The sequence below is a fragment of the Sycon ciliatum genome, chromosome 9 (genome assembly GCF_964019385.1).
Source record: "Sycon ciliatum chromosome 9, ocSycCili1.1, whole genome shotgun sequence".
Taxonomy (NCBI): Eukaryota; Metazoa; Porifera; class Calcarea; order Leucosolenida; family Sycettidae; genus Sycon; species Sycon ciliatum.
In genome coordinates this window covers 24,488,129-24,503,072 of record NC_088651.1, presented here as the reverse complement: position 1 = coordinate 24,503,072, position 14,944 = coordinate 24,488,129, and the positions used below count along the sequence as shown (strand labels likewise).

General features: G+C 47.6%; 1 protein-coding gene across 1 annotated transcript; it reads right to left on the bottom strand.

The window, feature by feature from the left end:
- Positions 1–12,531: 12,531 nt before the first annotated feature.
- LOC135824378 (uncharacterized) lies at positions 12,532–14,217 on the bottom strand. The gene has a single exon (XM_065337110.1). It carries the CDS (start codon positions 14,215–14,217, stop codon positions 12,532–12,534), a length of 1,686 nt encoding a protein of 561 aa, XP_065193182.1.
- Positions 14,218–14,944: the final 727 nt, after the last annotated feature.

The following is a 14,944-nucleotide window of genomic DNA, read 5'->3' as shown; positions in this document are numbered from 1 at the left end:
CAACAAACGATACACAGCCAAAGGATCAAAACAGCACCCACAAACCAAAGCCTTGAAAAGGGCTTGGCCATTGGGTTGTCTGTTTTCTTTCACCCGTCTTTGGACTAAAACGAGAGAGCTTGGAAGCTCAGGGCCCTACGCTATGCTTTGTTGCTTAGCTCATCGTGCATGTTGTGGGAACTGATGGAAATGTTTCCTGGGACGGCGCTGACTCTGCCGATCACGGGCGTTCTGGAGTCGACGGGATCTCTCTCCCGACGTTTCCTGTGACCGGCGCTGACTCGCCCGTTCACGTCTATTTTTGAGGCGACGGGATCTCTCTTCCAAAGTCTAACGCATCCTATCACCTATTCGGCAACTAACGTCCATTCTAATTTCATTTTCTCCTCGTCTCCCTATTTCTTTCCAGAAAGTCTCCCTATCCATCAGGGAGTCGTACTGTATTGTCAGCTACCCTAACGGGTCACGCCGCCATCCACCCAAGCATGGGTACGATGAGGGACAGTGGCAACAGAAACAAAAAAAACAGCATGCAGAGAGAGATAGCAAGAGAAAGACAGAGATAGTAGTACATCTGGTGTGCGACGTATAGAAAAGAGAGATGACAAGAGATGCGCACAAAAAAGGAAACAATAATTATTTTTGCAGTTCCGAAACAATCAACCAGGTGATGGAGTGTAGGCACCCGAAGTTCCACCTGGACTCCACTAGAAGAACATCCCACGCAGGGATGTCAGCGATAGGCCAAGCTTTGAAAAACAGCCATGAGGACACATCGTCTAGAAGTCCACCGCGCTCGGTTAATTGCAGGTTCAAACAATTTCCCACGCGGCGTCAGGCAGCGTAACTCTTCTCCGTGCATCACCATCCATGTCCAGCAACCGTCTCCACTCACAGCTAATGTCTCTGCCACCACTGTACTCCTCCGAGCTTCGCAGTTTGAAACCATTCGGGGGTCAGCTACACCACCGCGAATAGAGAGACGAGGACGGCAACGGTCGTAACTGAAAAGACACTGCCTTGACGACCGCGTCGCGGAACCCTCGCCCCAACAAATTCAGAAACACGCCAGGGGCGACTCTGGTGGACCCAGAGCCACCCCCTTGGCAAGACTAGTAAGAGGAACGACTGAAAACTCAGTTAAACAGAGCAACAAAAAGTGCAACCGTCCACTTCAAGCACAGTTGCAACACACAGGGAGTCGTGTACATGTACATGTACATAATACGACCAATATTGTGGCCAGCTGTGTTTGATGGTACGGTACGGTACGGAACAGATACGGGAGTCAGCAAATGGCCAGCTGTGTTTGATGGTTGCGATACGGTACGGGACAGATACGGGATAGCGCCAGGCGTAACACAAACAAACAAACAGACAAACCCCAGCACCACAGAGCGCACCCTGAATCTTGCTGCTGAAAAGGGCGCCTCCAGCTGGTTGACCTGTCGGCCCCTTCGTCAGTATGGTTTCAACCTACACAAGCAGGCGTTCTGGGACGCTCTCTGCCTACGGTATGGTTGGACCCCTCCAGGCCTGCCAACAGAATGTGTGTGCGGCAAAGCGTTTTCACCGGAACACGCGCTGTCTTGCCCAACTGGTGGCTACCCCGCCATGCGGCATAATGACCTTCGGGATCTCACCGCATCTCTCCTGCGTGAAGTGGCCCATGATGTCCAGGTCGAGCCACATCTCCAGCCGCTAACCGGTGAGACCTTCCGTCACCGCTCCGCCATCTCCGAGGATGGTGCCCGCCTGGATGTGGCCGCATCGGGTGTCTGGGGTGGACGTTTCGAACGTGCACTACTGGACATCCGGGTATTCAACCCGCACGCCCGCTCCAACCGCCAACAGTCCATCACAGCCACCTACCGGAAGCATGAGGCCGAGAAAAGGCGCGCGTACGAAGAACGCGTCCGGGAAGTTGAACACACGTCTTTTTCTCCCATTGTGTTCAGCGCTTCCGGCGGCTACGGCAAGTCCGCCTCCGCTTTTTTCAAGCGTGTCGCCTCTATGCTCGCCGACAAGAGAAAGGAGCCCTTCTCCTCACTTCTTGCCTTTATTAGGTCAAGGGTTTCCTTTTCTCTTGTTCGTGCCTCCAATGCCAGCCTCCGTGGTCACCGCAGGCCACGGTCTCAAGATGCCCGCCAGAGAGTCATTGACTCTGATGCTTCTGTGGTCCTTGCTGCTGCAGAGTGCTTTCGGTAACTATCCGTGGTGTGTTTGGCTACTGTTCTGCTTCGGTACCCCCCCCCCCACTTTTTCATGATTTTGCATGTTATCGTTTTCTCGGATTCCGGTTTTCCACTCTGTTATGTTCGAATCCATAGTCTGTTTAGTCTGTACACGATTTGTACGCAACTTCTCATTGTTTTTTTTTTGTTTTTGTTTTTTTTTTACCAGGCGTGGGCCATCCCCTGATCATAGGTGCCAAAGACTACATTTCAGATTCGAGTCCAAAAAAAAAAAAACCTCCCTAGTTCCGCCTCCCGAAAAAAAAAAAAAAAAACCAAACAAACAGACAAACACCAAACGAGAGAGCTTGGAAGCTCAGGGCCCTACGCTATGCTTTTTTGCCTTGATGACCTAGACCAAAAAAAGGATAGGGATGTTATAAATTCTTGTAAATTTCTCATTTTTTTAAAGACATAATCCCAAGTTGCTTCACGTTAAGATCTTTCATTTGAAAGCCCTATTTGAATATGCATTCAAACGACCCACGTGCCCTTTGCTAGGTTACGACCAATCAGCGGCCTCGGAGAGCGGGCTTTGATTTGCCATCAAAGCCCGCTCCTGGTACGCAAAAACCATCAAAGCTCTATCGTACTGCTCATGCGCACTATCAGTTTTATTGTTTCCTGTGCAGAGTGAGCGTAGAGTTCTTACCTTGCTCTTACCTTTTTTGGAAGTGTCTTACCTAATATGGCCGAGTCATCGTCGGAACCAACTGCCAAGCGCCGGTTCGAGTCCGTTTCAGTGCAGGAGGTGGACACTGTGATCACTGAAAGAGTACCGAAGAGCACATCGTCCACCACGAAGGGATGGGTGAAAGTGTTTATGGATTATGCTGCCGACAATGGAACCAATATTGATCTGGCCACGTGCTCCAAGGACGAATTGAATGAAGCACTATGTAAGACTTATTTGGGTATAAGAACACAGAAGAAAGAGTACTACCAGCGGAGCAGTTACCAGGGGTTCAGAGCAGCAATCAATCGCCACCTAGCTGAGACTGACCGTGACATGAATATCTTCACCGATCCTGAGTTCCGCCGTTCAAACCAAGCCTACGACGGAATCCTGAAGAAACTAAAACGGCAGGGCGAACTAAACGCAACACAGTCCAAGGCAATTATCAGTACCGAGGATTTTGCAAAGATTAACAAGTTGTTTTTGTACTCGAAAGAGCCAAGCAACCTAAATATGGAAGTTTGGTTCTACCTGACGTACCACCATGGCCTCCGGGGACGTGAAGTTCAGTGCCGGCTGACAAAGGAATCCTTGACACTCTGCAAGGACAACGAAGGCAAAGATTACTACACGTTAAACACGAACTTCAGCACCAAGAACCACCAGGGTGGCGCTTCGGAAAACACGGCAACAAAGCAAGCAGGAAGGATTCAGTGCCCTCAACAAGTGTTGGCGATCAGTATACTTTTACAACACCTGAATCCGGATTGCAACCGTCTGTTTCAACGCCCGCGACGGAACCTGCCTCCGCGCGACAGAGTCTGGTACGAGAATGCCCCACTGGGCAAGAATACATTGGACAACATGATGAAGAGCCTGTCGGAGAAAGCTGGCACATCGCGGATTTACACAAATCACTGTCTCCGTGCTACCTGTGTAACAGTTCTCCAAGAGAACGGGTTTTCTTCCAACGACATAATGTCTGTGACTGGCCACAAAAATGCCCAGTCACTTCTCAGCTACAGCAAGCCAGGCGAGAAGCAGCAGCAGCGGATGGCTGCTTGCCTTGACGTGACCGCGTCGACGGCAGCCCCACTTCAAGAAACGACTACGTGGCAGCTGAATCAGGACGCTGTAGACCAACTCGTTGAAAGCTACACGCCAGCTGACCAGCTTGTAATCAGTCAGTCTGCTACTTCGGACACCGTCGACACTGTTGACCAGCTACTCCTGGGAATGTCTGACAATGACATTTTCGGAGATTTGGCCCTGCCGCCAGTGGCACTACCGCCAGCACCTGTCTCGGCACAGCCATCGGTCTCGTCCGCGTCAACTCTGAATCTGTTTCAGGGAGCCAATCTCCAAGGCGCAACCATCCACTTTACTGTGAATCACAAATAATTCCTAACTCTCACTTGCTCTACTGCTTCGAGTTCCAGTGCTTTACTCATCTATATATCTTACTCAAAATTTGATTCTTCCATATTTGAGCACACGAAATTGAGGTCAAAGTCATGAAAAAAATATCACCACAAAACCATGTGCCAGCGTACAGTTGTAGATCTACGAACTGACCCTGATCGATGCAACCGAAAAGTGATGTTGTGTGGGTGGGATCGTCTGAAGCATATTCAAGCGAGGTACAGTCGGGCTTGATGGCTGATCAAAGCCCTCGGGCCCAGCCCTCGGGCCTACGGCCCTCGGGCTGGTCCCTTGGGCTTTGATCAGCCATCAAGCCCTCCGTACCTCGCTTGATTATCTACTTGTGGCCAGCCGTCTTTGATGGTCCGGTACGGTACGGGACAGGTACGGGACAGGTAATGCGACACCGTCTACCGCATTGATGACACAGGCAACAAAATAGGGATGTTATAAATTTTTCAATTCTCCTTTTTTCAGGCATAACCTGGGATTCGAACCCGCACTATCGCGTATCGCCCTACATGCATTCTCTCATACACTTCGCATTCATACTCATTCTTCCAAGTTGCTTCACGTTATGATCTTGCGTTTGAAAGCCCTATTTGAATATTACGGCCAGCTGCATGTGGCCAGCTAGCTGTGTTTGATGGTACGGTACGGTACGGGACAGATAAGGGATAGCGCCAGGCGTGACACAAACAAACAAACAAACACCAAACGAGAGAGCTTGGAAGCTCTGGGCCCTACGCTATGCTTTTTTGCCGTGATGATCTAGACAAAAAAAAGCATAGGGATGTTATAAAAATGAGCGCGTACTATGAATATTTATCGCTGTTCTCACACTTTACCATTTTAGCAGCTTGCATATGCCATTGTTATAATTATGTGGAAAGCGCGCACTTGCGCCATTTCTGGTTATCATCATTATCATCCTCTACTGATGAGCTCCGACAGGGAGCGAAACGGCTGTCTAGAGGCGTGGAACAATATTATCTCTCAACGGAAGTGTCCTTGCTGGTGTCTGAATGGTTCGGCTGAAGAGCGCGTGGTTGTGATGAGTTGGGAGTACAATGAATTGAAAATATGGCCGAGAGCTCTGTCGCAATATTTAGTTCTGAAGTTTTAATGCGCCGTTAGTGGCAGAGCAGAGTGGACACGACGAGTCGATGACGAAAGAAGGAGAGATGACAAGACGAGTCGGTGAAGAAGGAAGGAGAAAAGCAAGACACATCTGCAACATCTTTGTTTGATCAAAATGAGCTGAGCTGCAGATACGAAGCGTCGACCAAGCAGCCCTGACTGGAGTGAATGCCCCAGCTGGCCTCTCGTTTGTCAGTGGTTGCTACTAGACCTGTTAGTATCCTGTTGACGGGCGGACAGGTCGGTGTGAATCCTGAACGGCAACCGAGCCTGTCGCGTTGGGGGATCTCGGCGGTGAGTCTCGCCCCGCCTGCATACATGGACATTGCAACATCATAATAATAAACAACATACATATACTTTCCATTGGCATCAGTATTCCGCGTAAGATTTTCGTCGCCTGTGTGGTGTGTTTCTCCACCAATGAGCGCGTACTATGAATATTTATCGCTGTTCTCACACTTTACCATTTTAGCAGCTTGCATATGCCATTGTTATATGTGGAAAGCGCGCACTTGCGCCATTTCTGGTTATCATCATTATCATCCTCTACTGATGAGCTCCGACAGGGAGCGAAACGGCTGTCTAGAGGCGTGGAACAATATTATCTCTCAACGGAAGTGTCCTTGCTGGTGTCTGAATGGTTCGGCTGAAGAGCGCGTGGTTGTGATGAGTTGGTAGTACAATGAATTGAAAATATGGCCGAGAGCTCTGCCGCAATATTTAGTTCTGATGTTATAAATTCTTTAAAAAATTCCTTTTTTTAGACATAACTAGGGAGTCGTAAAATAGGTATTTTACGACTCCTTGGACATAGCCTGGGATTCGAACCCGCACTATCGCGCCCTGCATGCATCCCCCGATACACTTCGCATACATACTTATTATTATTATTATTATTTGAAACTCGGATGTTGAGCCATAAATAAATGTGGAAGAGAAAAAAGACATATGGATACGAGTTAAGAGTAACTCTCCATCACTGTAACATGATACTATATACAGTCAGAAAGTGCAATAACTAGGCACAAAACTGACAGAGTACTGAAACATTCGACGTCCTGACACCTAGCTTCAACACATCTCTGATATGACGACCTACACATAGCGAGAAAGTGACCAGTCTTGCCACAGCCATTACATTTCTTGCCGCTGGCAGGGCAACTAGACTTTGTGTGCGGGCTCCGGCCGCAATTGGGGCACTTCTTGTGTGTGTCGCTTCCTGAAGAGGGAGCGGATGCAGATGGCAATACAGGTGCAGACATCTTGCTGCCAGGCTGTCCCTGTCGGGATTGTTGCTTACTGCGTTGGTACGCGGACCGCCGCACAGCATTGAGCTGGCTGGTGGACGGGATACTGCTGCTCGTCGTGGTAGCCGCTTCCTCCGCCCGGCAAATTGTGACTGCATCGTTCAGGGTCAAGTCCTTGGCAGACAATAGCTTGTGCCGGGTAGCGTCGTCACCAATTCCAATGACAATCCTGTCACGCAGGGTGTCAGCACGCACACGTGTCAGGCTTGTGCGACAGGTACTACATGTGTGTGCTGAACATTGTGAGCACAAAACAACGTCCGGAAAATCACAGCTAGTGTGTAATTCTTTCAACGAAGTGTAAAAACAATCGAAAGACTCGCCTTTCGACTGACACCTGTCGTAAAATGCGATACGATCCAGGAGTGGGTTGCGCTGCCGTCGCAAATATTCCTTGACTGCAGAAATCACATCGTCCGCATCGGGATTCGGTGGAGTCACGATTATACCCTCGCGGAGAAATCTGCGTAGCTCCTCATCAAGAGCTTGCCGCAGCGAGGATACTCTGGTCTCACGGCTCTGGGCTGACAGGTGCTGGCACTCATAATAGTCTCGCCACATTTCCTGCCATGCCGTGAAGTCGGCTAATGTCGAGGACGACAGTAAAATCGGTCGCTCCGCAGAGACAGGCTTTGGAGCTGGTGATGTGGTGCTGGGTTGCACGGGTTGTTGTGTTGGTTGTGTCAGTCGTTGTATAGTTTGTTGGAACAGGTCAGCCATTTTACGTTCCCTCTCCTCTGAGGACTTCATTTGTGCCGCCAACATCGCGGTCAGGGCAACAATGTCAGGAGCAGGGTCTGAGTCGGACATCGTGGTCGCAACCTACGCAAATGCTAGTATCACGAACAAACTACAAAAAAATCGGCCAGTGCGCAACACAACGAGGTGCAAACACAAAGCACGAGAAACTAAACACACAGGTGAGTTCTACAAGGAACGAACAGTTCACTGCGCCATGATATGTCTACAGATAGCAAGAAGACATTTATTATAAAACAAATCTGAAGAGAAGGAAAACACAACTGAAGAGGCAAAACACATGAAGCACGGAAGTATCTCCCAAGCCAAGCAAGCATGCCGTTATGGTGCGAGGTCATACAACTGTGGTACAAATCTAGTACGGGAGTACATGAACTACAGGTCAAATATGATTGATTGATTGATTGATTTTATTTTACTTCGCAAGTTCAAACGGGTTCCTGGCCCAGTTATATGAAAGCGAAGGATAGAATTTGCCAAAATCCTAATGAGCAACAGCATAGGCAATATTATCATAGAAGTGGAGTACTATGCGAGCGAGAATACTGAGAAGAAAGGAACATGTCAAAACCTGACGAAACACAACCTATTTCAGGCATACATAAGGAAGGCAGGCTAGCTTAAAATCTTGCAATCTGGATACGGTGCGCACCTCTCTAGGCAAACTGTTCCACAGCAATGCTCCTGCGGTGGCGAATCTCGTTTGGCCACACCGACTGCGATATATGGCATGGGGGAATCCATATACATCAATCTCCGTAGCGCTAACCGACAGCCTTCCAACTTGGAAGGTTCAAGGTTATGGAAAGACCAAAGAGGGGAAGGCAAGCGCAACGAAAACGAGCAAAAGCTACAGTCCCAACGGAACAAAGAATGTCGATTGTTACTGGACGATGACGAGACCAGTACGATATTTGACAAAGCGGTCTAACTACAATTCGAAGCAGCAAAGCAGCACACCACCCAACTTGGGTGGGTCATAAATATCAAAGATAAGTAAATAAAGGGAAGCTTTGCGAGAACGAATTGTACAAGCCGAAAGCCAAACTCCTACAGTACTCCTCATGCATGACATTGTGATGGACTAGTTGACTACAAAACAAGTTGTTTCACACGACGTACGTTTCGCCGTATGGTTCGTGACGGCTCATCAGGTGTGCAATTTGAAACTCGGATGTTGAGCCATAAATAAATGTGGAAGAGAAAAAAGACATATGGATACGAGTTAAGAGTAACTCTCCATCACTGTAACATGATACTATATACAGTCAGAAAGTGCAATAACTAGGCACAAAACTGACAATGAATGTTTCAGTACTCTGTCAGTTTTGTGTAGTTATTGCACTTTCTGACTGTATATAGTATCATGTTACAGTGATGGAGAGTTACTCTTAACTCGTATCCATATGTCTTTTTCTCTTCCACATTATTATTATTATTATTATTATTATTATTATTATTGTAAAGGAGAAAAGGACATATGGATACGAGTTAAGAGTAACTCTCCATCACTGTAACATGATACTATATGCAGTCAGAAAGTGCAATAACTAGGCACAAAACTGACAGAGTACTGAGACATTCGACGTCCTGACACCTAACTTCAACACATCTCCGTAGCGCTAACCGACAGCCTTCCAACTTGGAAGGTTCAAGGTTATGGAAAGACCAAAGAGGGGAAGGCAAGCGCAACGAAAACGAGCAAAAGCTACAGTCCCAACGGAACAAAGAATGTCGATTGTTACTGGACGATGACGAGACCAGTACGATATTTGACAAAGCGGTCTAACTACAATTCGAAGCAGCAAAGCAGCACACCACCCAACTTGGGTGGGTCATAAATATCAAAGATAAGTAAAGAAAGGGAAGCTTTGCGAAAACGAATTGTACAAGCCGAAAGCCAAACTCCTACAGTACTCCTCATGCATGACATTGTGATGGACTAGTTGACTACAAAACAAGTTGTTTCACACGACGTACGTTTCGCCGTATGGTTCGTGACGGCTCATCAGGTGTGCAATTTGAAACTCGGATGTTGAGCCATAAATAAATGTAAAAGAGAAAAGGACATATGGATACGAGTTAAGAGTAACTCTCCATCACTGTAACATGATACTATATACAGTCAGAAAGTGCAATAACTAGGCACAAAACTGACAGAGTACTGAGACATTCGACGTCCTGACACCTAACTTCAACACATCTCCGTAGCGCTAACCGACAGCCTTCCAACTTGGAAGGTTCAAGGTTATGGAAAGACCAAAGAGGGGAAGGCAAGCGCAACGAAAACGAGCAAAAGCTACAGTCCCAACGGAACAAAGAATGTCGATTGTTACTGGACGATGACGAGACCAGTACGATATTTGACAAAGCGGTCTAACTACAATTCGAAGCAGCAAAGCAGCACACCACCCAACTTGGGTGGGTCATAAATATCAAAGATAAGTAAAGAAAGGGAAGCTTTGCGAAAACGAATTGTACAAGCCGAAAGCCAAACTCCTACAGTACTCCTCATGCATGACATTGTGATGGACTAGTTGACTACAAAACAAGTTGTTTCACACGACGTACGTTTCGCCGTATGGTTCGTGACGGCTCATCAGGTGTGCAATTTGAAACTCGGATGTTGAGCCATAAATAAATGTAAAAGAGAAAAGGACATATGGATACGAGTTAAGAGTAACTCTCCATCACTGTAACATGATACTATATACAGTCAGAAAGTGCAATAACTAGGCACAAAACTGACAGAGTACTGAGACATTCGACGTCCTGACACCTAACTTCAACACATCTCCGTAGCGCTAACCGACAGCCTTCCAACTTGGAAGGTTCAAGGTTATGGAAAGACCAAAGAGGGGAAGGCAAGCGCAACGAAAACGAGCAAAAGCTACAGTCCCAACGGAACAAAGAATGTCGATTGTTACTGGACGATGACGAGACCAGTACGATATTTGACAAAGCGGTCTAACTACAATTCGAAGCAGCAAAGCAGCACACCACCCAACTTGGGTGGGTCATAAATATCAAAGATAAGTAAAGAAAGGGAAGCTTTGCGAAAACGAATTGTACAAGCCGAAAGCCAAACTCCTACAGTACTCCTCATGCATGACATTGTGATGGACTAGTTGACCAAGTTGTTTCACACGACGTACGTTTCGCCGTATGGTTCGTGACGGCTCATCAGGTGTGCAATTTGAAAATCGGAGGTTGAGCCATAAATAAATGTAAAAGAGAAAAGGACATATGGATACGAGTTAAGAGTAACTCTCCATCACTGTAACATGATACTATATACAGTCAGAAAGTGCAATAACTAGGCACAAAACTGACAGAGTACTGAGACATTCGACGTCCTGACACCTAACTTCAACACATCTCCGTAGCGCTAACCGACAGCCTTCCAACTTGGAAGGTTCAAGGTTATGGAAAGACCAAAGAGGAGAAGGCAAGCGCAACGAAAACGAGCAAAAGCTACAGTCCCAACGGAACAAAGAATGTCGATTGTTACTGGACGATGACGAGACCAGTACGATATTTGACAAAGCTGACTGTATATAGTATCATGTTACAGTGATGGAGAGTTACTCTTAACTCGTATCCATATGTCCTTTTCTCTTTTACATTTATTTATGGCTCAACATCCGAGTTTCAAATTGCACACCTGATGAGCCGTCACGAACCATACGGCGAAACGTACGTCGTGTGAAACAACTTGTTTTGTAGTCAACTAGTCCATCACAATGTCATGCATGAGGAGTACTGTAGGAGTTTGGCTTTCGGCTTGTACAATTGCAGAATGGCTCAGACCACGCAGTGGTTGCCAGCTAGTCTGGATTATATGAAGAATGCGATGTCGAACATATCAACGTGTTTGGCCTAGTTTCCTAGCATGTGACAGCTTTTTTGTAGTGAATAATTTATGTTTTATTTTGTTTTTGTGCGTTTTCATGCGCATGCTTGTATAAAATAGCCCGTGTTACCCTTCAGCCAGTTGGCCTTTTGTATTGCGAGCGTTGGAGAACATAAGGGCGGGCACGGGTGGGACGTTGATATGTTCGACATCGCATTCTTCATATAATCCAGAATAGCTGGCAACCACTGCGTGGTCTGAGCCATTCTGCAATTATATTTCAGAATGCTCTGTCTCCATATCAACGTGATTTTGTAGCTTTACTGTCAGTGGTTGACAGCGTCTTTTGGCGGGATAGGACCGCATTGGCAAATGAGATATCATGTTGAGGCTTATAGTAAAATTTCTGGAAGACAGACTCTCTACTCCAATCAGCTGCTTTCAGGATTTCATTTGTTGTGACGCCGGAGTCGGCAGCGGCCGAGGCAGATGCACCCCTTGTGGATTGTGCCTTGAAGATAGATGTATCAATACCTGCTTGTGAGAGGCAGGATTTAAGCCACCGTGCGACCGTAGAGGAGGTCACCGCCTTGTGAGGCCGAATGGTCGCAAGGAATACGCGAGTCTCACCCGAGCGGTGAGGCTTGGTTCTTTGTTCGTATTCCATCAAGGTTGTGACCGGGCAGAGTTTAGCCTCATCCGGAAATTTAGCAAAGAAGAATTCAGTCAGAGGTCTCGATTGTCGAGACTGTTTTGCGAGGGCACCTGTTTGAAAGGTTACGCCTTCTGGAGAGAAATGTTGAAATTTAATATCAAGATTTGCTAAATCAACCGACCGGGATGGTCGAGTTAACGCAAGTAGCATGACAGTTTTGTGAGCAAGACTGCTCAGTGATAAGTCATTGTTATTGCCCAAAGATACAATATATGACAACACCTGGGCAACATCCCAAGTGGTACTATATCTGGGCTGTGGGGGTCTTTGGTGGAAAACTCCCTTTAGGAGTCTTATGACCAGGGGATGCTGTCCAGCATCATAGCCATCAATTTTATCATGGGCAGATGAGATTGCAGAGCGGTAGTTATTGATAGATCTATACTGGTAGCCGTCTTTGAAAAGAGACGCCAGAAAGTTGATTATGACAGAGACATCACTTGAAAAGGGATCTGAGTCCCGTTCAGAACACCAGCTACTCCATTTGTTAAACAAGGAATCATACGTCTTACTAGACTTCTCTCTCCACGATGCGATGAGGAGGTCTGAAGCCTCTGTTGAAACTTCATTGCTCGTGAACTTTTTCCGCAGATGTTCCACGCGGCTAGACGGGGGTTTATGTCGGGTCTGTTCACACTGTGTGTGGGTTGGATGAGGTTGTCCATCTCCGGTAGGAGGAGTGGCTCTGCTATTAACAGCTCCAGCAGAAGCGGGTACCATGGCTGACTGGGCCACACCGGGGCAACCAGTATCACCTGCGCTTCTTGCTCCTTGACCTTGGCTACGGTTCTGCCGATCAGGTTCCATGGCGGATTCGCATATCCGTGATATCTGGTCCAATCCAGAGAAAATGCATTCGTTTCCATTGCCATGGGGTCTGGCCGCCAGCTGGCAAATAGCGGAAGCTGGTGAGTCAGCCGAGATGCAAACAGGTCCACGTCCAGGGGGCCCATGATCTTGTTGATTACTTGAAAAACTCTTGGATGAAGCATCCAGTCTGATCTGTCTTTCATCGTCCGCGATTCCTCGTCCGCGACTACATTCTTGGATCCTGCCAGGTGGGTCGCCTGCAGAACTATCTGCCTTTCCATGCACCATGACCACAGATCTCGTGTTAGATGGTTCAGGGTCGCTGACACGGTTCCCCCGTACTTGTTGATGTACGTCAATGCTGTTGTGTTGTCCATTCTCAGGAGTATTGTAACATTTTTGCGAGATTTCGCAAAGGTTTTCACAGCCAGAAATGCTGCCAGCAGTTCGAGACAATTGATGTGCATCTCTCTTTTCAAGTGTGTCCAAGGTCCACCCGTGCGGTTGCCCTGACACACCGCACCCCAACCAATTGTCGACGCGTCTGTTTCTATCACCAGGTCTGGTCTGGGAGACAAAAGGTTCCGACCGTTCCATTCTGATAGGTGATTTATCCACCAAGATAGCTCGTTCAGAGCTTCTCTTGTCAGCGGACACGGATGATTGTAGTCCTGACGGCCCTCCTCCAAGGAGGCTTGGAGACAGTTTTGAAGGTTTCTGTGAAACAGAGGAGCTTGCGGCACTGCTTGTGCTGCATGGTTCAGTTTGCCCAAAAGGCGAGAAACCACAATCGCTGATTGATGAGGCTCCTGATGTAACTTTCTTGCCTCTGCACGAGTTTTCTTCAATTTCTCGCCTGGGAGTTTCATTGTCATGGTTTCTGAGTTTATCGTGAAACCAAGAAACTCTACTTCCTTGCTGGGAGTGAGTTGCGACTTCGGGAAGTTCACCACGAATCCCAGATTTTGCAGAAGGAAAATCAGACCGCCCGTGTGGTCGATTGCTTTGCTTTGGCTGTCTGCCATGATCAAGATGTCGTCTATGTAGATTATCAATCTCAGACCGAAGGATCTCAGAACGACTACTACTGCTCTGGAGGTCTTGGTAAAGACCCACGGAGCTGACGACAGACCGAAAGGCAGACAATTGAACTGGTAGAGTTTGTTCTGCCACACAAAGCGTAGACAGTTTCGATCGTTCAAATCCATTGGGATCGTGAAGTAGGCATCCTTCAGATCGACTTTTGTCATGAAGTCTCCCTGACGAAGCAGGTCTTTCAGCATGTGAATTCCCTCCATTTTGAAATGGACTGGTTCTATGAATTGATTCAAGGCTTTGAGGTTTATTATTGGCCTGATGGCTCCGTCCTTCTTTGGGACTGCAAAGAGTTGAGAGATGAAACTGGGGGGCTCCGCTCCCATTATTGTGGGCATTGAAACTTCTGAAATTGCCCCTTTGTTGATCATCGAGATTACCTCGGAAGAGATTTTTGTTCTCTCTTCCTCTCGAAACACAATCTCTCGTGGAGGGTGAGCCTGAAAAGGTCTCTGCAACCACTGAATCCTGTACCCTTGAATACAGTTCAAGACCCACTGGTCTGAGCTTATTGCCTTCCAATTCTCTGCAAACATTGCTACTCTCCCCGCAACTTGGGGTCGTTGAAACACAACAGTCTCCGTCATGTCTTTGACACACATTTGTTTCAGAGCACTCACAACAGAGGACATTGGATAAGGTTGAGCAACTTTTATTTCCTTTAGAGGAAGGGGTAAAGGCGATGCATTCTCTGAGCTCACTTGCTGGGCTCGCGGCTCCTGTCGCTCTGGTTGAGTGGTTTCCGGTTGCCGCCGAACCGGAACTGATTGCCGTGACCGTTGTAGGGTCGAAAACGGCTGGTGTTGTTGAAGTTGCCCCGACTCGAGTGGCCTCCCCGAGGGGCACCGGTTCGGCCTCCACGAAAAGACAAGCCAGGTGAAGACTTGCCACGAGTGGAGCTGGAGGCTTGAGAGAGACACTTGATCTCCT